The sequence below is a fragment of the Tachysurus vachellii genome, chromosome 15 (genome assembly GCF_030014155.1).
Source record: "Tachysurus vachellii isolate PV-2020 chromosome 15, HZAU_Pvac_v1, whole genome shotgun sequence".
Lineage (NCBI taxonomy): Eukaryota > Metazoa > Chordata > Actinopteri > Siluriformes > Bagridae > Tachysurus > Tachysurus vachellii.
In genome coordinates, this window is record NC_083474.1 from 7,739,968 (window position 1) to 7,764,314 (window position 24,347).

The window sequence follows — 24,347 nt, forward strand, 5'->3', positions numbered from 1 at the left end:
GTATATTTCTGGTAATGTTGGTTTGTTTCAGTCCTTGGTTAACGACCGCAGCTTATCCATGCTAGTTACCCATTAGTTTTTGACAGTTAGGAAAACTGGCAATTTTTGTAGATTCCGAAGCTCTTAATAAGGACATTAAAAATTGACCTATGCTTTTTTGCTTAAAGGTGAAGTCCCAACTTTATGTATGTTTTGTAAGATTCCCTTATCTGTCAAACATATTTTATTAGATTATCCTGGACTTAACACAAGCAGAATGCTCGTTTATCAAGTTACTTCACTTAAGGACCTTTCATAAGTTGCGGCAACACCATGTCGCAAAGGTTCATACTCTGCAACTGCAGAGCAAAAGTCTAAGGAAGAAACTGTGTAAGGTAGTGCTCTTGCAGGGATACTAAATAAACCAATACAATTTAAATGTTTAAATGAACATATAGTCAAACCATTGTAGCAGTGTTGCATGCAGTAGGCTATAAGGTAAGTAGCGATTGTTCATTTGAAGTTTACTCAAGTGGAAGAATGTAACTAATAAACTTAGACCTACTAGCATGCATTATTATTTTGAAAAAGTAGATTATCTTAATATCAAAACCTTAAATTTTCTCTGGACTCAATGATAAATACAGGTCTGACCGTTGGAACGAACCAAAAAAACTAGTAAATCGCATTCATGACGATTTATGGTGATTTTATTTCCGTTAGACCTTTGCCTACATTGATGCTGATGCATTAAAGAGGAGGGGGTCCCCTGTTCCTGATGCATTAAAGAGGAGGGGGTCCCCTGTTCCAAGATGGCGGCTCTATTGACGCATTCATTCCAATGAACTGCCATACCCAAGGCGACATCTATGTGTAGATATCTATGGGAACCAGAATAACCATCAAATCCCTCAAAATAATTTTGAAAAACAGGTGAAAAAATGTGACAAAAAACAATATTCAGATTCATTATAAGACCAACAATTAAAATCTTAAGATAAGTTCAGAATGTTAAGCTAAAAATTTTGTATTTTAAGATAATTCCATATATTTACAAAAAATAAGATGAGATATATATAATAGATGGATACTCAGATTGATATTGTTAGCAGGTACAAAGATGTAAGTGAGAAATCCAAAGACATATTGGTGCATATATTAAAGTTATTATTTTTTTTAAAAAAAAAATTATTTGCTGTTTCTTGTTATTCAGCTTTGTTTATGTTTATAGCTGCTCTGATGGCAGATTTCATAGCACCCTCAATCCAAGCATGAGGCATGTTGACATGTTCTCCAGCAAAATAAATCCGACCCTCATTCTTAGCCAGATTTTCACCGTAGTAGGTTTTTTGGTATGGGGTGAAGATAGCAAAAGCTCCAAGGCTGTAAGGATCCGACCCCCACTTCTTCACAACACCTCCGGTGTAAAGATCCTGGATGTACACTCCGTGGATCTTCATCAAGTCGTTCAGCACTACTAGCTTCAGGTCTTCGTCTGACATTCCATGGAAGAGTGCTGCTTCGTCCGAGATGGTGTAGGAAGCTAAAAGAGCTCCTCCTGTTCCATTGAAGCTATGGCTGGGGTAGTAGATAAAGCGCGAGGGCAAATCTGTAATGCTCCTGCCCCCAAAAATGCTTTCTTCCTCCCAGAATCTACGGCTAAAGCTTAGCACAACCTTAGTGGAGCTAGCGTAGTGCACTGAGCGCAGGGCCTCCAACTTCCAGTGTTGGAGAGGAGGCTGGAAGTTGATAAAGAGGGTTGCTTTGGCCGTAGCCGTCACCAAGACGTAGTCAAATGTTTGCTGGGTCAAAAGCGAGCTGTGCTTTTCTTCATAAAACACGGTCACGTTGCTATTTGTATGACTGATGCCTAGGACTTTGGAGTTGAGGAGGATTGTGGCATTGAGGATATCATAAAACTTTAAGGGTAATTGATCAAAGCCTCCAGTGATTTCCAAATATCTGGAAATAACATAATATAAACAACTACATGTCATTTATATCAATGTTGAATTCTCATAACTGATTGATCACAAAGTGTTTTAACACGTTATCATTTCTATAGCAACTAAATTTAACTTGGGGCATCTCAGAGGGCCGAAATAGGTTTGATATCAACATTTAAAGATAGAAACATTTCTATGAAATATAACTAATAGATTAAAAATTGAAATATGCCTGAAAACTATTATTACTACTACTATTACTAGTATTTATTTTTATATAAGCCATTAACCATCACTGTGGTTTGATGGAGTTTGACAAGATATTCAATGCTGAACATGGACATCACAAAACCGGGGTAAATACATTTTTTAACCTCTGAGGAAAAGAGTTGACTTTTGCAAAATAACTTACAGAACCTGCTTGAAAATATGAATAAAGCAACTTGATAAAATGTAATAGTCACTGATTTATCACTGCATTAAAGATTTGTCCAGCGCTGATGCACCCTTTTTTTCCCCAAATCTACTTACGTTGTTTCATCGTTTACATCAGCCTGCAGGTAAAGACTCTCCAAGAGAGAAATGTAGTAGAAGCTGTTCTCATTAAGGATGTCTCCAATCATGCACAAGGCTCCTTTACTCATGTTAACCTCGTTCACCAAATACTCCTGTCCAGTTAAACACACGGCTGTTTATAACCAAAGGCATGAGAGTGAACTTACGGTAGAATAGTTTAAGGTCTAGATTCATTACCTTGAGGGAGTATGCATCATACTTTTTTAACATTGTTTCACAGTCATGTGACTTCAGATACTCTCTTATCTACAAAACAATAGAAATCTTTTTAAGTCAGGTTAACATGTAATAAATAAACAAATAAATAAATAAATATCTGCTCCCTCTTACTGACCTTCCACAAGGATTGGCTGAAAAGTTCGCTGGCTGATTTTCCTTTCTCCTGATCACTTACGGAGTAGTTTAGCACATCAGGGTTCTGTTTCACTTTGTAGGTTTTGTGAAGAAGGCCATTGACGTAATAGTAAGTGTTTATGTCTTCTTCAATGAATTTGTTCAGTTTCAGACCCAGCTTTGCTGTGAAATTTCGGAGAATCCTGGAAACAAAAAAGAAGGTATGATCTGAAATATTACTAATTACAACTCGCCAATAAACATCCATGCATTTTCTATACAGAATATTCTACACAACCTGGAGTGTTTCCCCGTGACACAAGGCGATGGACATACTGGATGGGGTGAAAGCCCAATGCAGGGCACAATCACACACTCTCAAATGCATACACCTCTTTCACACACTACAGACAATTTAGAGATGCCAATCAGACTACAACTCATGTATCGACTGGGAGAGGAAACCAGAGTATCTGGAAAAAAACATTTCTGAACCATATGGAGAATAAGCAAACTCCTCCCATACAGGGCAGAGGCAGGAATTCCCCAAACCCCAATTGTGCTAAGAACTAAGTCACCATGCCCAACTGACCTTTATCAAAATGATTATTTACCTTTAACAGCTAAGATGAGTTCATTTTTAATCAGTTTGATTTTCCTCAATTCAATCTCATTTAAAAAACCACCAATTTGAAATTTGGCTATAAAACCACCAATTTGAATAAAAATATTATGTGAGAGAAATGTAATAAATTAAAATGATCTAAGGCTAAACAGGCAAATATTATTGCACATTTTTCTTACTATTAAAACGGCCCCTAGCTGCTAAATATAAAGGTCCATTGCTGTAGGCTACATCTATATTTTCATGTAATTTTAAAGTTGACTAATTACTTTGTTGTAATATTTGGCTGATAGCATTAGTGCATCTGTTTTCCCTAGGACCAAATTTAAAAAATGATCATTCAAATGTATGATTACAAAAGAAATTAGTCAACTTTAAATTACATGAAAATATAGTGGCACCAAGACCTCTAAGGATTGAACTTATTTTTCCAGCACAAACCACAGATGTTCCTCAAATCATTCCTGAACAGTTTTTTCAATGTGGCAGGCAGCATTATCCTGCTCAAAGAGGCCACTACCTTCTACTATCTTCTATTTCTCTATGGTACTGATGCTCATTTTCCCATTGTAGGCTCTTTTGGTGATGGACAGGGGTCAGCATGGACACCCTGACCAGTTTGCAGTGACACAACCCCATACACAGCAAGCTGCAATATGCACTGTTTGTTCAGACAGCTTTCTGTCTTAGCCAGCGTTAACCTTTTCAGCAGTTTGTGCTACAGTAGTTCTCATGTGGGATCGGACCAGACGGGGTAGCCTTCATTCCCCATGTCTATCACTGAGGTTTGGGTGCCCATGACCCAGCTGATTCAGCAGTTGTCCCTCCTTGGACCACTTGGACCCCACAAGACCTGCTGTTTTATAGATTTCATCAAAATTTAACATGCTACCTAATATATTTCACCTCATGACAGGTTCCATTGTAATTAGATAATCAATGTCATTCACATCACCTGTCAGTGTTATGTTATAGCTGATTGGTGTGTAAGGTGAAAGAGTTTTGTCTTTTTGCCTGAACGTCCAGTACATTCCATTTATATGTATATGTAAAAGTATTTAAAAAGGTAAAAAAGATATATCGAGTAGATTTTATATGCTGAATACTTGATCCTATTGATTGTTTAACAGATATCAGGGTTGTAGTATAAAACATTAACTCACCAGTGGAAGCTTGGGATCCTCATGGCACCGAATTCTGCATACCAGTCCTCTGCTTTATTCCTGTATGTTATAATTCTTCCACCTATTCGACCACTTGCTTCTATGAGTGTAACCTAATGAAGGGTTTAATCAGTATCCATGTGTGAACTCTGAAAGTTTAAATTTAAACTCAAAGCTTCTGAGTGCTATAACGATGTGTCCAGTTGAATAAAGGTGGTCATAATGGGTCATGTGTTTCAGAAGAGGAAAATCATCAGTGTATACCATGAAGACAGAGGAAAAAAAGTCAAACAGGTTCACTCAGAAAGTGCTTTCAAAATAAGACTCACTATTACTCTATCATGGGAATTATTAAATTCTTATATTGTGTTATTTTCCAAGATTCCATAAGCTGATGTCCAGCATTACAACACTGGCCAGCATTACAACATGTGCTTTTCCATACAACACATACGAGCATGTCATTGTGTCAGCCAGTGAATGTTAATGGGTGTGTGTGTGTGTGTGTGTTTAATAATAAAGTGCACTGATTGAATTCATGTGGTGTCGCAGTAATGTGAATTCTGTGACTAAAAGTTTACACTGATATTGCTGATGTTGACTGTGAGCAGACCAACAAAAGCAGAAACATTGTGTGTACCTTGTGTGTGTGTATGTGTGTGTATGTGTGTTTGATTAAGTTTGCTTAATGAAGGTCGCAATAACTGCTCCAATAAAAAAAAAATTATATATATATATATATATATATATATACGTATATATATATATATATATATATATATATATATATATATATATATATATATATACGTATATATATATATATATATATATACGTATATATATATATATATATATATATATACGTATATATATATATATATATATATATATATATATATATATATATATATATATATATATATATATATATATATCTCTGTCCGCTGTGTCTTTATCCCCATCACAGCCTTGTCAGGGTTTTACAGCAATCTAAAAATAAACTACATCAGAATGCACATACTATATAGAACCGGTGGAGGGAATTGTAAAAAGATAATTGGTAGTTTATTCAGGAAAGCCAAAAATTACATATAAACATAATCTACCATATGTAATCCATATAAAAACTATGGTTCATACATTTACCTTATGCCCAGCATCCTCTAGGTACTTAGCTGCAGTAAGTCCAGCAATGCCCCCACCAATGATGGCCACACGGTGAGAGGTCTTTGCTGGTGGAAGGCCTTTGTTGATTATCTTAAGAAGTTCATCATAGTCATTGTCTTGAAGACATTTAAAAATAGGATCTTCATGTCCACTGGCAGGCAAGACGATGAACAATAGAAACACAACAGATACTGCGAAGAAAAGTCAGTCAGAAATGTAAAATGGGAAGCCATTCATGACAGTGTTCATTTGTGTAGTGAATTTTAATGGTCCATTTTGTGAGACAGGTGCATAATGTCACATAAAGTTGAAAGCATACATCCTAAATGCTAAATACATTTTTTAAAGATAACCCAGCTCAATGACTCCACTGTTTTTATTTATGAAACTATTGATCTACGGTGATAGACCATGGCTATATGTTTAGGTTTGCGTGCAGTGTAATTCTAGCTGTCTGGTGTGGCTTTAAGGATCAGCTGAAATCAGTACATTTTTTTGGCATCTTTGTCAACATGACAAAAATTTGTGTTTTTGGCAGAAAACTACTTGTATTTGGTGAAATTACAAGCACAGGTTTCTTCTCCTACCAATTCCTAACAATGATGACACACAAGAAAGTAATTACATGTTCTGATGATATCACAATGTTTCCTGTGACAAATCTGCAGCAATTTTAAAAACACATTTGAAAAGATCCAAATGATGTGGAGTTTGCCTGCTTCTGTTAATATTAGTGATCACATAAGCACCAAATACTGGAGGGACTGTTTTGAAGTTTAAAGCTCAAATTAGGCCATTACACTGTGGCTGAATGAATAGAACACAAGCCTATGAATAAAGTCACAAAATCTAAAATCAGTTCATGGGTATTATTTGTTGTGTAGGTCTGAATTTTTAGATCCTAAATAATTTCCTAGGCCTAGATAAGTCGATGAATAAAACATGAATAACTAATAACTGTAAACCTCCTTGTGAAAATATTGACACAACCGTTGGACTTTAGTCTTTATCTTAAGACCTCAAAGCTGGATACAGACCCATGTGACCACATGACACTGTTATTATACTTGACTATGTGTCATCAACTCTGTAACTTTGTGACCCTTACTGTAAGTTACAGTTCATTCTGCTACTGAAATATTTACAACTTTGCACCATGTTAATTCTGATGTCAACACGGTGTTTAGTAAAACTCTTTTTGGTAGGCTCAGTAGAACCTGCATTCCTTCGCTAAACAATGTCAGTCATCTTTTAACATCAGTTACTCAGTCTATGGTCTCTTAGCCTACCTTTGATCTTATCTGATCCTTTTCCAGCATGTCCAAGCCTGTGCTTATATTCTATAGACATATTCTCTAGGTTTTTCACTTGTAAACAGATTTAAATTACTACATGACTAAATGTGAAGAATATGCAGAACAATTTGGGCATTTATTTTTCTAAACAAATCCTTTTTTTTTTTTTGAATACCTGATACACTTGAAAGTTCTCTGGTGTACAGGATGCTTTTGGTTTCAGTACTTTATTAGAGAAAGTGGGGTGGGCTTTATTAGAGAAAGTGGGCTTTAATGGGGTGAATTCTTGTGCAATCATGCTGTGTTACATATGTTTTTTAATTTATAAATCAGTTTCGAAACTTTAATATTATGGGTTCATTTGTCTAGACAGATCACGTGTTATACAATCCTAGTTAACCTCCATTGCTGTTTCATCCTTAAAGGATTCAACTAAGAAACTTCGGGATTCTTTTTAGAATTTCTTTTACATTGTGGAATTATTCCTATGTGACATCTGTAGGAATTGTCATACTGTATAGGACAAGACATTAACATCCAGCAGGGTATTTACTTCCATTTTGGTTCCTATTCAGGTCTATATGGAAATTCCATGTGATATTTTAAGAATACTAAAGGTGCACTTTTCCATTATAACTTTAATGTATTTATTTCTTTTAAATATATAAGGCGTTTTAACAGTGTCTTGCAATTTGATCAAACTCATCTAAACCTAGACATTATTAACTTCCACTTCAAAATAGTCAACCATATAAAGTACCCTAGAGAGGGTAGTGCTGACATTTCTGGTGCTGATGGGAAAACAAGAAGTAGGCAGCAAAACCTAACTGTAGTGGTAACAGAATATCACCAAATTACTCTGAACATTTCTGCCATATATATTATGTTATGTCTTAGAAAACAAATTGAAAATAGAAAATTTTAAAGAAAATCTATTGAGACTCCCACTGTAATGTACTGTAATTACCACTAACTTTCCAATAACAAGACGTCATTTCCTATAAAATACAAATAGAGTTCTAATAATATTTTCAAAATCAAACAAACATCCTACAGGACCATCTGATATTCCATTAGGATTTTCTTTTAGAACACTGATTATATTTAGAACGCAGTTTATAACACTACAAATGCCGAAGAGTTAAAGGGAGGTGAAATAGAACAATAGAATTAAAATGAGCAAAGGCACAGTTTATAAATATGAATAATATTAACTTAAAAAAGAAAGTCTACACTCTATACTTACAGAAGCAACAGATGAATCGGTCTGGAGACATGCTGCTGACTGGACTCAGTAAACAGAAACCTAGTGAGAAGTGAAATCAAACTCCTCACTGAGAGAAATAGAAAACTGAAACTTAGTGTAAAAGCTGGCATTTTCATTTAAGATGAACAAAAGTGGGGCATGAATGAACACGTCCATTAAATAAACCAATCAAATCTGTTACATTTCAAGTCATGTGAAGAAGTTTTTATTGTCATTTCAACCCTATATATCTGACCCAACACACATTTATGTTTAATTACACGTTCAATTACAGCAAACCATTTCTTCTAAGCTGCTGTGCACAACAATGATCTGTTTTTTTTTTCCTTGCTAGAGAAAAATAAACCTGGATACACATGAACAGTATACAATAAGAGTTTATTCTGCCCTGTTAAGGGTCACTCACTGTAATAAAGAGTCATTTTTCATAAGCAGAATCAATAGGATGCGAGATGTTATTTAGAGTGAAGGATAAAGGGGATAATGATGATGATGCTGACGGTGGTGGTGATATTAGTTTTGCACTCAAAGTGACTATCACATTTATGGAAACTCTCTATGGAATATTTTCCCACACAGACTCAAAGTTCAGCCATACTGAACAAATCAGATTAGTGACTTCTCTGGTTTATTAACATACCTTTTCTGATTCATTATGACTTAATCCTTGTCGGATCATTTTTTTAAACGTATAGCCACATTTGTTGTAATGCAGCTTTTTTGTTTGTTTTTTTTTCTTTAAGGTTTTGTGTAGAAAACTTTAACATGGTTTGCCTTTTAGAAAAGAAAATTCAGAACCCATAATGATCACAAAAACCTTTATTTAATAATAATAATAATAATAAATATAATAATAATAAAAATATATAATAATAAATAATAAATAGATTATATTTATTAAAAATAAATATAATATAATAATACTAATATAACAATAAAAGAAAAAAATAATAATAGTTGTTATCGTTATTATTACTATTATTTATTATTTTTTTTTATTATTATTAAAAATTAATTGTGGTTTTATATGTCGCATAAAATTGTTGTTTATTCCACTAAATGCTTAATTATGAGTTCTGGATCATGTTTTTAATGTACAGGCTTGACACCAAATATCTACTTCTAGTTAAACACACAATCCTCTAGTGAAAGAATTAGTTTCACTTACCAGACGTGCTGCTGTGCCCAGGAGGAGACAGTGAATAAATGAATAAATGCTCTCTGCAGCTCAGCTTTTATACTCAAGTCAAATCGAAAGCATGGTCGGAGCTGTGTGGGTTTATTTCACCTCTCCAAAAATAAGTGTTACAGAAATTAAGCGGATGCATGCACGGGGTTTTCTGTGTGAAATAATCAGGTCACTTAAGACATTGTCACTGCTGATATGCGTCAAAAACAGGGAGATTATAGTACTTCAGTTTGAGCAGCCAGGCACCCTGAAAAATCCTAATCCTGTTCGTTAGAATTAGATTATTTACAAAATTGATGAACTCTTGAGAAATCTGTTGTCACATTCAGAAAGGATGGAGACAGACCCATACTCAGGATAGCTTCAAATGAATGGGGTTTAATAAATAATAAAGAGAAAACAGCGAAAAGGCGATAACTAAACAATACAAATGACGAGGAAATAATAAAGTAACACAGACGACACTTATCTACATTCAATGATTCCACGCTGCCATCTGTAACGCGGCTCAGTTAAATACACTTAACAACAACAAAAACAACAACAACAACAGCTGCACATGGCCAAAAGTCCGGGTTGATTCCTGACACCAGTATACATCTTAGTCTATATTGGCCATCAATGCTTTAATAATTCATGGAATGCAAAGTTTTTAATGGTTAACACAATCAAACATATAAATAAATAAATAAATAAATAAATAAATAAATAAATAAATTATACAGTGGATACATTACACTTTTTGAGATCTCCAAAACTCTAAACTTATTGTATTCCCCAGAATATCAAAGTCTTCTAAAGGCACTAGAGCATTTTCATATTTATCTCCATATTTTGGAATAGCCTTCCTGCTTTCGTTGTTCTGGGCTTAGACATACTGGTTAAATGTAGATTAAAGATATATCTCTTTAGCCAGGCATACACATAGTACCTTCCATAACCTTGTGCTCCAGTAGATCTGACCAATTGCACATCGAATCACATCAGAAAAATTCTAGTGCTGGTTAATATTATGAACAGCAGCTATGCTAATTCATCTACACTTGCTTCTCCTTTTCTATCCATCTCGAGATTGTGCCAGCTCGAGTTGTGTTTAAGACCATGAAGATTTCGGACCTTCAGTGAGAAGAGGACAACCCTGTGAGGATCTTGTGGCATCTAGAGATCTACCATCTCCAGTTGGATTCCATTTCATGAAGATTCAGACATTCAAATAGGATTTACCAACTATATGTTGTCTTTAAGAACAAAGACCTAATCAACACACAATTGTCAGACTGTATACAACTATAGAAGGGACATTTTTCCTAATTACACTCTCCAGTTGTATAATCACACCCTTCAGTGTCCCTCAAATGAGGATGAGGTTCCCTTTTGGTTCCTGTCTCGGTTTTTTCTTCTTCCATCTAAGGGAGTTTTTCCTTGCCACAGTCGATTCAGTCAACTCAGGCTTTTCTTGCTGGAGATAAATACAATCACATTTAAATATAAGTCTAATATCTTGAACTTTTATATAATATTAATCTTAATACTAATTAATCTTAATATTAATCTTATAATATTTCTTATGTTCTGTAAATCTGATTTGAAACAATGTCCACTGTTAAAAGTGCTATACAAATAAATTTTAATTTGAATTTAAAATTTTTAATTTCCATATAGAGCTGAATAGGAACCGAAATGGATAGCTTTGAAAAAAAAGTGGACCTACAACATAGTTATATCTCTTATCAATCAACGGTTGCGTGTAGTAATCATAATTATATGTAATATATGCTGGGAAGTTATTCTGGAGCCCGAGTGTTCTGGTGCCCCTTCTGCCTCGAGCACAACGTTCATAGGATTAACTGTGACCCTAAGGATAAAGCAGTTACTGAAAATTAATCAGTGAGATTATCTCTGTAAAACAGAATCGCAGGATGGACAGCTCCAAGATATCTCAAGATTGCATGTTGCATGACATGGTGTTATAGTTGTCCAGACGAGGAACTGGACAACAATTTTTGCCCTTTTCAAAGTGAAATCTAAAACAGTTGAGGGTTCTTCAGAAGAATCCCTTAAAGCTTCTTATCATCATTTTTACATTACATGCTGAGTTTACCAGAAGTTAGATTTTTTCATAAAATCTTTCAAGTTGAAGCCCAATAACTACTGTATTCACAGCCTTTACAGAAGAATTCTCTTTTTTTAAAAAAAAAAAACAAAAAAAAAACACTACAATTACAATTCTTAAGAAAATGTGAGTGGTAACTTGCCTTGGCAAAACTCGTCCCCAAGTGGACAGACAGGGTGCGAATACTTTTGGAGGAAAGTGGACAAAATGCACGTTTCGATGCAAGTGGATCGATAGGGTGCTACAGCTGTTTAAAGCATGTGTACAAACAGGGTGCCAATAGGTTTGGAGGAAAGGGCATGCATTACGTTAAACAATATATATTTATCTGAATATGTCTAAATATTTATCTTTAAGCATTGTAGCTTAGAAGCCAAATAATACAGTATTAATTGTATTATAGTTATCAGGTAGTTAAAGAGTGTCTAGTTCCTTTTTCTCTAACTTCTGTCACATAAACTTAATAATGTCAGATTACAGATTTATAGACTATTAATTGCTTTTTAATTCATTTTAAGGACAAGTGTTAAAAAAACAGAAAGTTGAACATTTTCAACAAGCATCTGTTTATTTGGAGCGTGTTTAAGGGAGTGGCAATGTGAATCATATTACAATGAGGTAAAAAGTCCTTCAGGAGCAGTTCTAAACAGTGATGGTGTAATAAGCATATGAATACCACAAATGAGCTAATGGTTGCTGAGTAGCAAGATGGAACAGGAACCAAGCTTAGAGACCAAACTGCAGAATGTGTGATGGGTACGTCAGCATGAGAGGAAGCCCCAAATTTCCACAATCGGTCACAAGGGAATACGTTTCCCATTTATCAAATGGTTTTGTAATAGACAAAAGAAAAATCGTCTAGCACTTCCTTAGCAAACTCTCAGATCTGCTGATTAAAACATGGTTACAGTTTACAAACAGGCTTTGGAAAACCCTGAGAGGAGGGGATTGTGTTATGTCTCAACAGCTAAAGTTGAGTTACTTAATCACTGCTTTTCTAAAGAAGAGCAATGTTCAGGTTGAAGGGTTTGTCTTGCTGGAACCTGCAAATGCCAAAAAAATAAGGGCTGTGAGACTTTTTCCAGTCCTGAAAGAGATTGTATGCATCAGTGGATTTTGTTGAATGGAATTAATTCATATTGTTTGCTACCTCCTCACGTGTGAGGGATGTTTTATCAGATAAGAGCTCTATTTTATATTGTGGCCATCTTTATACTTTCATGTAGAGAGAGGTAAAGCAGAATGAGCACCACAGGTTTGGTTAAAAAAAAAAACACATAAAAGGAATGTAGCCTGGAAAATGGAAGTGAAACTTAAAAACAAATTTGTTCTGACTCATAAGTTCTCAAGAACATAGAGAATGAGGTAATTATAGTTATACAAAGCCTTTAGAAAGCCTTGGTTTGTTACATTCATTTTGTTACAGTTACAGCCTTACAAAGTTTTAGAAATCCAGAAACAATGAGCTTGTGTGCATCATGTAAAGTAAATCTAAAGGTAAAAACAAAATCCTGTCTTTATCTTTAGCTTTGTTCAGCTTATACTTAGAGATTAAATAAATAAATAAATAAATAAATAAATAAATAAATATATATATATATATATATATAAACAAATGTGGCTGATGTTAAATGTAAAATCCATGTCTCATGAAACTTCAAGGTCATCCTGCAAATTTCTGTTAAGCAAATTATTTGGTCAGTGAATAACCTACAAGTGACCAGACCTCCAGTACAAAGGAATGAATGCCACCTGCTTTGATATTATGGCCACTATCAAGAAAACAGTCTGGTTTAGATCAAACTGTAGGGGTGCAAGGGCCTCTATTGGGTGTATGTGTGTGATTACCTACAATTGCTATAGGGGACAGCAAAATCGCTTTTTGGTCCAAGAGGATCTGGAACTTGAATTTGATAGCATCATCAGACAAAATCTTTTCCAGAGCCAACTGCAGTATGGAGAATTCTCTTGGGTCCTCATGCATGATGTATAATGTCATAGGCGGTGGACCTCTGTAACATCCTTCTTGGGCCTGAGGAGATGGTGAATGTTGGTATGACCAAATGTTAAAAACAGTTTAACGAGCAGAAGAGCACACACTCAAACACTGTCTTACATCTTTCATAATGATTTATTTAATATCTGCAAAAAAATGATCACATGATTATTTTTTGCTTTTATTTCAAGTGTCAACTAACTTTAGCCACCTCTTCTCTGAGTTGCTTCACTCCCTTCTCTGTCCTTGTTGCTTTATATGCCTCTCCATGTTAACCCTCTCATTCTGCCTGCAACTTTCTGCATTTTTTCATTTAAAAAATGTTTTTGAATTTTTTGAGCAATATTATCTGACATTAAGTATATTTTTCTGACAAAAAGTTAGTGAATATAAATGGTATGGTAATGTAAATCATGCATTTAAATCAGTTGGCTGGCAATCAGGCATGCATTTAACAGGCCCTCCGAGGAGTCATACTGTAAGCATGAGGTCTGATCTTCACTGCACAAGTTTATGGAAGTCTGCCATGCCTCTGTTAAAGGAGATTCCCAAGCCACTAGTCTACAAAATGAACACTGCTGCCAATTTGAATTTTGCTCAAGCCCACATGGATAACCCAGAAGCTTATAAGAAGAATCTACCCTGAATCCAAAATAGATTTTTTTGGCAACTAAATCTAAAACCAAACACTGCATCGCAAAATAAAAACCTCTTCCCAACTAAAGCAGGTCTGCGACAGCTTTATTGCCCTGGGCCCAGGGCAGCTTATGATTATTATAAAATTACACAAGGCAGGGTATCTGTCCATGAACTGAAGCTTAACCATAAGTGGCTCATACAGCAAGAAAACAATCCGAAGTGCACAAGCAGGTCTACAGCGTAACAGTAAAAACATTTTGAAATGGCTAGATCAACATCCAGAATTAACCCAAAAGAAGGGTAATGGAAGGACCTAATGGAAGGATGACTGGGCCAAAAATTCCTCCAACCCGTTGTGCAACTGATCACCAGTTACCAAAGATTTTTGGTTATAGTTATTGGTTAAGGGAGTCAAACCAGTTACTGAGAGCAAAGGTTTCTTACTTTTCAAGAAATATATTTAATGCCTTTAAGACAAATGGAAGAAGCATCAAAGTTTAAGGCTGCTTTGTTGCATCGGGACCTGTAGAGGTTGCAATAACAAAGGTAATGTTTAATTAAAAATTGTATAAAACAAATGCAGACAAACTAGGTTAAGATGTTTTTGTAATTTTTTAAGATATTTTGATATGTCTTGAAGGTTTGTAAGAAAGGTTCACATGGCAATTGGTGTTGGTAAAATTGAATTTGGTGTTCAACAGTATTTATATTTCAGGAAATCGATCCAACACAATTTGTACTACTACTGCTAACGGTGAACAAGTGGTGGAAAGATTCCAGTAAAAGTATTATAAATAACTATAAAAAACTACTCAGAGTACTAGTTACTTTTTATCTGGTGATATTTATTGAATTATCAGTAACTGACATAATCAGACAACAACGCACATTTTATAAAAGACATTTAAAGATACTAAAACACTTTGTGAAACTTTGTAAACAGTAATAATTATTACTATTAATCTAGTCATGCTTTATATACAAATCACAGAACTACACCCCTAAACATATTAATAAATAATTAAACCATCACACAAATACAGTTGTTAGCCTTTTTACTATAATTTTTAGATTTTTAATTTTTTCATTTTTAGATTAGAGGCTGAAGTCATAAGACAAAATCACAGCAAGATTGAAGAGTTTTATTGTCATGTGCACAGTGAAAACACAATGGTTTAGACATTATAATGAAATTCTTACTTTGCACGTCTGCCTTACAAAAAAGAATAAAAATAAATAATAGAAATCAAAATTATGGGGGAAAAAATACAATATATACAGATTAAGATTTAAGTAAGTTAAAGTTTAAGTTTAAGTTTTGTTTTTCGGGTTCATATACCAGGCTTTTCAATGGTCCGCTGAGATAAGATATTTTTATTTGCTACCGAAATACCGGCGTTCTATCGATTTATCCTACTCATCATTATTTCCTACCCGTTTTAGCGTCCCTCTGCACATGCGCATTCTTACAATTAATATAAAGCACATGCGCACTATAATATTGTTATTCACTTGGTAACTTTTATTAGTTGACATTAACCACTATAAGTATGCTTGTCATAATCCAAAGAAGTAATGCTACTAATATATTATTTGTATTTTAATAGTATTTTTAATATTAATTAATTAGTTAATTTTTTTTTGTTCAATGGTTGAAATATTATTGTAAATTGCAGACTAACTCAGTAACGATTTATGATTTTGAAAACAAAGAAGTAAATTACAAATACCCCAAAAATTTACTTAATTATAATACTGTAATTACTTAATTACAGTAACGTGAGTCGTTCCAACACTGCTAGAAGCTACTAGAAAGTTCTGTAGCCCTGTTTATACACACATAAAGTGGCAGTTCTGAGGTTGGAAACACCTTAAAGATGATGTTTTTGTTAGTTTTTCCTGTTTTTTGTCATTTGTTCGGGTTCCTGACTCAACCCTCCCATGTTTATCCGAGCTTGGAACCTTCTGCGCATGCGCATTCCATCATAGCGTCCCTCTTCGCGTCCCTTTGCGCATGCGCATTATTTTAAATGATCATTTATAGTTTTCGATTTGTCTATTTTTTGTTTACATATGTCTTTTTTTCTCATCTTATTGTTATAGTCTGTGTGTTGTCTCTGTGTACTAGAAGCGAATGACAAACAAATTCCAAAAACGTTCTATTTGATTCGGAGTCGAATCCTGTACACGGCGACTAACTCCAGCACAGCAGATGGCGCCATTTTATCTCAAACTTCGTGGGTCAACCACAACTAGAGCAGAAAAGAAGAAGAAGGAAAAGACGAAGTTTGTGTTGAACCGTAAAGGTGGTTTCTAACTCCGTGTAAAGGTAAAAGACACAAAGACACATTTATATTTCTTTCTGTTAATAAATCTTCTGTCATGTTTTCTATGATATTTAAATACGTGCGTAAAGAATGGAGTTTATTTAGACAAATAGCCAAAGAGCTTGTTAGCATGTTAGCTGTTAGCAAATCAGAAGCTAGCTGCAGTCCTAAATACGTTACATTTGATGGCTCGTGCACACTTTGATGGCTCGTGCACACTTTGGTCAAATCCAGAATTAAAAAAAAAAACAGTTGTCAAAAATTGTGAGATTTCGGTCTTATTTGCTTTCACACTAAACCCTGAAACTCTAATAAAGTATCTTGATGCAAATACATTTTTGTCATCAAATGTAACCGAATCATACCGAATAATAATATTTATTGGATTACTTTTAATAATGTTTATATTCTTTTATATTTGTGTCTGTATCTGTCTATCTTTCTGTCTGTCTGTCTATATATCTCTATTCATCTATCTATCTCTCTATCTATCTCTCTGTCCATCTGTCTATCTCTCTGTCCATCTATCTCTCGGTCTATCTATCTATCTCTCTGTCCATCTATCTATCTCTCAGTCCATCCATCTATCCATCTATATCTCGGTCCATCCATCTATCTCTCTGTCCATCTATCTATCTCTTGGTCCATCCATCTATCTCTCTATCCATCTATCTCTCTGTCCATCTATCTATCTCTCTATCCATCTATATCTCTCTTTCCATCTATCTATCTATCTATCTATCTATCTATCTCTCTCTCTCTCTGTCCATCTATCTCTATCCATCTATCTCTCTCTCTCTCTGTCCATCTATCTCTATCCATCTATCTCTCTGTCCATCTATCTCTATCTATCTATCTATCTATCTATCTATCTATCTATCTATCTATCTCTCTGTCCATCTGTCTATCTCTCTGTCTATCTATCTATCTATCTATCTATAATGAGTTTGTGGTGCTTTTTCTAATTGCAGGGGATCATGGCGAAAGTTCCTCTGGGTAAAGTGCTGCTTCGCAATGTCATCAGGCACACAGACGCACACAACAAAGTAAGTCATAAACTCTGGACTTTCATTTCTATTGTTTCTTTTTCTTTTCTTTGAATTTGCTTTAAAATACCAATAGACGAGAAAGTCCCAAAAAACGGCACAACGTCATTTATGAATCGTTTTAAGGAATTTGTATTTGTTCCTTTTTAATTCCTCTAACTTTGTACTTCATTTATTTCTTTTATTGAGTCTCAAAAATCAGATGTTGTGCTTAATTTCTTACCTAAACATCCAGTCATATTCATACCAGTTACATGGATACCACAACCAAACATTTTACATTAATAGCATATCCACAGCGACTTACAGAAGATATTTGTTTTTGCAATAAAGCTGCAGTCTCACTTGTGCTACATACATTAAAAAGTAAGGGGATGGGGAGATGATTTCAGTTGTTAGCGCATGTTCTGATAACCTTTTCTGGTGTAAAATGAATTTTAATGAATATATTTTAAACCTTTAATCAAGTGTTTTGATTCACATGAACTTTCACATATGTACAGTTTTTGATTCCTCTGTTGTGTGGTGTATGATTGCAGATACAGGAGGAGTCAGAGATGTGGAAGCTGAGGGACATGGAGCTCCACACTCCGTCTCCTCGGGAATCAAAGAACAGCTGGAACACAAGGTACAAAGCCCACTTTGTTTCTCACTAGACCCTGTAAACACACCTCAAACTATCAGACTCCTCGACAGCCAGAACTGAACTGAACTGAACTGTTAGTGTATGTATGTTTGCAAGAACCCTCTTGTTGAACCCTCTATTTTTGCACAACGTATTTTATAATATACAGTATACACACCGGTTGATTTTTGTCCCGTAGTGTTTAATACATTTTATGTGTCCAGAACAACTTAATTTATGCCCTTAGCTCTGTGTTGTTTTATGTAGTTTCGTTGTCCAGGAGAAAGGTTGTTTTGGTTCATTATGTACTGCGGCAACTATTCTTGACTTGACTTGAATTTCAACAGATCCCTGATTGTCCCTGTTGTGTTTTTTTATTTACAGAAGCAGCATGCACTGTGACCGGTACCTGAAAGAGTCAGAAGGATCCGCACGTGGCAGGCTCGGCGATAGGGAATGTCTTTCTGAGCGAGATGAACGTGAGGCGCGTTACTGGACACGAAAACTCTATGAATTTGAGGCCAATGATCCAGACAGGTCAGTGGCTATGCCTAGTTACTGACTGCAACTTATTTGGATGATAGGAATTGTGTAATTAACATATTGTCATTTGATTTGACTTCATCAGATGGGGTCACAGTGGGTTTAAGGAACTTTATCCAGAGGAGTTTCAACAATCACATCGGTAAGAGACAAAACCTTTTATTTCAGCTCACTATTATGCAGCTTCTATTTTGGGTTTAATAAATGAATGTATTTACAATAGTAATAATAATAATAATAATAATAAAAATCAACACTCGATTAATTCCAGTGAGTTTAATCCTAGATATTGGTATGTATTTTGTGCTATTATTTATTTGTCTTTGAATAACATTTTTTTAAAGGCTTTTCAAATCTAATTAAATGAAATTATGCCTTTTTGAGCATATTTCAGGATTTAAAATATCATTTTCTACTCAATATTATTTTTTTTTTGATATATACAGATAATAATATTATCTGAGTCTGAATTATGATTTATTTTAATAATTATTAGTACTGATAAGCTGTATGACTGTATATAACCATTTTCATCTTTTCTCTCACATTCATAACATTATGTTTGAAGTCAATTGAAATGTGCTTTTATCTCAGCATTTCTTAAACCTTTTCTCAACCCAGAGAGACAGACGATGTGAAACACAGAAGAAACGGCAAGGACAAACTGTCTAGCGAGAAACAAAAGAAAACCAAGAAATCCTCAAAGAGAAAGAAGAAGAAAAAGAAAAAGAAGCAGAGGACTGAAGGGTCAGACTCAGAGTCAGACAGCAGCCCGACAGAAGGCACCAAAAGGAAGCTGAAGAGGAAAAGTGGTAAAAGCAAACACCGCAGGAAAAAGGCGCACAAACACAAAACAACTGAAGAGGACAGCAGCACTGATGACAGTGAATCGGACAGAGCAGGAGAAAGGACACATAGGAAAAGGCATCAGACTGTAATAGACACACAAACAGAGCCTGAAAGAAAAAAAAGGAAAAACTGGAAAGCAGCGAATGAAGAAAAATCAGAGGAAAGCTCTGACAACTGATGCACCTTCATCCTCACTGTTCATTCAGTCTGTTGTGTTTAAAACAAAACAGCAGTTCATTAGTACATCGTTCACACTGTCACATATCTCAGATTATTATATAATTCTGTGCTGTCTGAGCTTCATACCTCACCAACTGGATACTTGATGGAACTTTTTTAAATGATGTAATACACATGATTTTATAACATTTTAATGAAAGCTTGTATATGCTTTCTAGTTTTTGTATACATTTTGATGAAACTATTTTTTTAAAACAAAACTCAGGTATTTTACTCCAAAATGGAAGATAAAGATATGCCCAAGAGCATTGTGGATGCAACAAATCAGTCTGTACTTTTATTGTGTTATTTCAGCTGTATACTGAGTGTGATAGCAGTGACACAGTGTGGTACATTGCTAACTCACAGCTCCAGAATTCCTCCAGAGTTTGGCTTCCTGTCTTTTTATATTTATATACTTTGTGAGAGAGAGAGAGAGTGAAAAAGAGTGAGAGTGTGTGTGTGAGTGTGTGTGAGTGTGTGTGTGAGTGAGTGAGAGTGTGCGAGTGAGTGAGTGAGAGTGCGAGTGAGTGAGTGAGAGTGTGCGAGTGAGTGAGTGAGAGTGTGCGAGTGAGTGAGTGAGAGTGTGTGCGAGTGAGTGTGTGTGCGAGTGAGTGTGTGTGCGAGTGAGTGAGTGAGAGTGCGAGTGAGTGAGTGAGTGAGAGTGTGTGCGAGTGAGTGAGTGTGTGCGCGAGTGAGTGAGAGTGCGTGCGCGAGTGAGTGAGTGTGCGTGCGCGAGAGAGTGAGTGAGTGCGTGCGCGAGAGAGTGAGTGAGTGTGTGTGCGCGAGAGAGTGTGTATGTGAGAGATAGTGTGAGAGTGTATGTGAGAGTGAGAGTGTGTACGTGAGAGAGAGATAGTGTGAGAGTGAGCGAGTTTGGTGCCCTGCAACGGGTTGGCATTCATATAGGACTAGTCCTTCAGTGCAGTCAGTATTTGTGCGTAAATGAGCTGAAAACATCCGGAAGGTGGCGCTGTTGCACTGTTTTTAATTGATTTATTTTAAATAACAATAGCACGTCCACGTTTTACTGTTTAATTTGTTATTTAACTTGCTTAAGCTGCTTTTTGTTCAGAAAGATATTAGTGCTGGAAAGCTGTTTGTTATTATGCACCCAGACACCTTCTGATAGCATCAGACGTGAGATCACTGGAAAAAGTTGATGTGCCTATAGCTTTGGCTTTGAACAGAAATGACCCATACAGTAGGGGTTTTTTGTGCATGTTCCCATTTTTGTTTTTGGGCTCTCACGTCAAGCGTGTAAAAAGTGTTGTGCTGTACGTGCTGCGGTCGTGTGTGGTGACGGTTTGTTATCCGGATCACTGCTGCCACTCTCACGTGTAAACACAACGTGTCCAGGCTTAGAGAACATTGTGTCATTGGGAAGGAACACTGACCATTTCTGAAGTGCCTGGCACGCAAACACAACAACAGTAGATTATCACATGATCCTAGGATGGATGCAAATCGAATGAAACCCAGACAGCTTTAATGAAGTGTGATCATTTTGTTCAGTGTTTTTAGTCAAATGCATTATCACTGCTCTGAGGAAAAGCTTTACTGCTCAACTGGGTTTGTTATTTTTCTTATTAGGCCTGACGTGTTCAAATGCACTTCATGAAACTGTCACTCCAGTTATATAAGGATATAAACCACTGATTGAATTGTTTTTTTTATCCTCCTCCAAACTCCCAACACTAGTAGCACTGCTGAAGGTGTAAATAAACTGTAAAGTGACATGGGGTTCAGAGCTCCCTTTGGTTAAACAATTTAGTCTTGAAGCTCTTGTAAACCCAATTCCAAGAGCAATGATGAGTCAGATTCCAGTGAGTCAGTGCAGGACTTTTTTTTTTTTTTTTTATCATTTTTTTAGATATATTTTTTTAAACAGATTAAGGCACTCAATGTGAATATAAGTTTAAAGAATAGATCCACAATGTATAATATGTATCATATTCTAGGCATTATAGATTATCATGATCAGGGCTGTCGTGAATCAGGAGCCTTTCCTGGGCAGGAGATGCAGCTCTAAGAAATTACCTATGATATTTATTATTATTTAATATTTGCATGTCACAGATCTCTCTCTCTCTCTCTCTCTCTCTATATATATATATATATATATATATATATATATATACACACACACACACACACACGTGTGTATGTATGTATGTATGTATACAGAGTATATATGTATGTATGTATGTATAAAGAGAGAGAGAGAGAGACCTTCCAATGCGGCAATTTGGAAAATAGACAACCTTAGGAAAGATGGTGGACCAACAATAGGAAGTGTGACACATTGTAACGTCCAGACTAAAATGTGTGCCACTTCAGCTGATGGTCTGAATCATCCTTAATTTGCACAGCATTTTGTTAAATAATGAAAATACTTGATAAAGCATGCTCTTGTGAGGGGGAAATGATAGAGTGAATGATAACTTGACCTATTTAGCAGACGAATCTTGTGAGTCTTGTGGATGGTCCCACATGGATACAGTGGTGGGAAAAAATTAGTGTGTAAAAAGTGTGTATTCCTATGCTATATGGTCAATGAAAATACAAAAACTGTAATTTTTACATAAAAAAATAAGAAAGTTCTTGTGAAAAGCCCTAGAGGGAATTGTGTATATATACATGTGTGCGTCAACTGAATTGTGACGTGAATATACTGTATGTACTTAAGGGGTATAAAATATCAACAAGAGTGTTGTATTATCTAACATACAGTATAATTTCTATACCTGGGAACACACAAAAAACCCACATGGATAGTGAAAGAACACAATAATATCTTAAAGATTTACTCTTGCTTCAGTGGATAATTTCACCTTAATACTGTATACTGCTTCTGTAATCATAACAAAACCAGGACTCACATAATCTTCACAATCTGCTCATACTAAACATTCTTTCAGCACACAGTACTGTCTGACTTCACAGTATACAGAATAGTGCAGAATAGTGATTTATCAAACCACTCAGACCTTGCCATGGTCTAGATTTCTGCTAAGCTGCTTTGAACAAAACCTATTGTTCAAACCATTATATAAATACAATGGAAATTAATTGAATTGATTCCAGACTATTACACGTCAGAGCCATTGGCCCAAATGCAACAATTCTTCTGTGCTGTTTCAATTTTGGATTGAAAGTTGCCCAAGCTCTGTCTTATCACGGCTCTGTTGTGGATATTTGGCAACCAGATATAGATGATATCATCGGCATCATTCCACAGAGTTATGTGTGCCAGATAAAGCAAGTATTAACCACCAGCGGATCATTATTCATTTACTTTAAGGCATTTAGGTGGAACCCTAAGACTACAGTTGTCATGAACAGTCTCCATCAGTCAACAGTTAAACTTTAATACGATAGACTTTATGTTATAACTAGAATGAAGTTCCTTCCAATTTCTGACCTTATTGTATAGCTATTGAAGGGAAATGATTTATGATCGCACTATGAGGTGTCACGAGGTTTCAGGGAACTTTTCCTTACCGTTATGACTTGCTCTTAAGCAATGATTTAAACAATTGACCGTTGTTTAAACTGCTGTACAAAAAAATGAACTTAGTTAATTAAATATTTTTTCATGGCATCACTAAATTAGCTCAATTCAATTAAATGTGTTTTTTTTTTGGGGGGGGGGGAAAATGTAGTTTTTTGCTGTGTCAGACGAGACAATATAAAAATAAAAATCCACATCAGTTTCTAAAATACTCTGTACACGTTAGGCTAAGTAACAAAAATCTCTAACTACTCTCTGTATGTTTTCTTGTCTTCCATTCTACTGTGTAATTAATGTAAGATGTATGAGCATTGGGTTAAAATATGAAAAGAATGTTCTGTTTATTAGTTTACTATTTACTATTTACTCTTGTATTGTATCCTGCATTTCTAAACCTGTTAAATGATCATAAAAAGCTTTCACATGCTTTTGCCCCAATGATCCATCAAAGTGAAGTCCAGACGGTTACCATGGGAACACGAGGTGACACAAATTCAGACGTCACCGGTTTCACAGTCTGGTGATTTGCACATGTTGCGATGTGCAAGGTGTTCATAACAGTGTTAATGGGGGGAATCGTTTTAAAATGTGGGGAAATTAAATGGAAAGAGAACAAGATGTCTGGACTCCAGCACTGACACAAAGGAACTAAGATGAAGCACATATGACAGAAGACAAAATGAACAGGCCAACAGGGTACATTGTAACAGACGGTTTTATTTTTACCTCAAAAGTTTAAAAAAAACTGCATCTGTTGTTGAAAATCATGTATTCCGACAGAGAATGCTCGCATGCTGGCTTTTGTAACTGCACAGAACTGACCTTTGCTTTGATTATGACAAGTAGTTATGCTGTTTCATAAGGAATAAAGGCTTTCATGAGAGGTTACTTGCATAATATAATAAGCCTCTTGTGTTCTAGAGAAATGTATTT

At 35.3% G+C, this 24,347-nt stretch overlaps 2 protein-coding genes across 2 annotated transcripts; one reads left to right on the top strand and one right to left on the bottom strand.

Annotated features, from left to right (window-relative positions):
* Positions 1–1,165: 1,165 nt before the first annotated feature.
* il4i1 (interleukin 4 induced 1) lies at positions 1,166–9,582 on the bottom strand. Its single transcript, XM_060887942.1, has 8 exons — positions 9,523–9,582; positions 8,334–8,393; positions 5,772–5,983; positions 4,623–4,735; positions 2,836–3,037; positions 2,679–2,747; positions 2,457–2,593; positions 1,166–1,941 (listed from the first exon to the last, which is right to left on the bottom strand). Exons 2-8 carry the CDS (start codon positions 8,362–8,364, stop codon positions 1,185–1,187), a joined length of 1,521 nt encoding a protein of 506 aa, XP_060743925.1. The 5' UTR covers positions 8,365–8,393; positions 9,523–9,582; the 3' UTR covers positions 1,166–1,184.
* Positions 9,583–16,513: 6,931 nt separating this feature from the next.
* nkapd1 (NKAP domain containing 1) lies at positions 16,514–20,185 on the top strand. Its single transcript, XM_060888048.1, has 6 exons — positions 16,514–16,620; positions 17,590–17,664; positions 18,204–18,292; positions 18,674–18,826; positions 18,918–18,974; positions 19,454–20,185. Exons 2-6 carry the CDS (start codon positions 17,596–17,598, stop codon positions 19,857–19,859), a joined length of 774 nt encoding a protein of 257 aa, XP_060744031.1. The 5' UTR covers positions 16,514–16,620; positions 17,590–17,595; the 3' UTR covers positions 19,860–20,185.
* Positions 20,186–24,347: the final 4,162 nt, after the last annotated feature.

Coding starts and splice junctions, on each gene's coding strand:
- nkapd1 (XM_060888048.1), top strand. CDS start 17,596: ATGGCGAAAGTTCCTCTGGGTAAAGTGCTGCTTCGCAATGTCATCAGG. Junction 17,665..18,203: donor ACACAGACGCACACAACAAA/GTAAGTCATAAA, acceptor GTATGATTGCAG/ATACAGGAGGAGTCAGAGAT. Junction 18,827..18,917: donor GAGGCCAATGATCCAGACAG/GTCAGTGGCTAT, acceptor TGACTTCATCAG/ATGGGGTCACAGTGGGTTTA.
- il4i1 (XM_060887942.1), bottom strand. CDS start 8,364: ATGTCTCCAGACCGATTCATCTGTTGCTTCT. Junction 2,748..2,835: donor TCAGCCAATCCTTGTGGAAG/GTCAGTAAGAGG, acceptor ATTGTTTTGTAG/ATAAGAGAGTATCTGAAGTC. Junction 1,942..2,456: donor GATGTAAACGATGAAACAAC/GTAAGTAGATTT, acceptor TGTTATTTCCAG/ATATTTGGAAATCACTGGAG.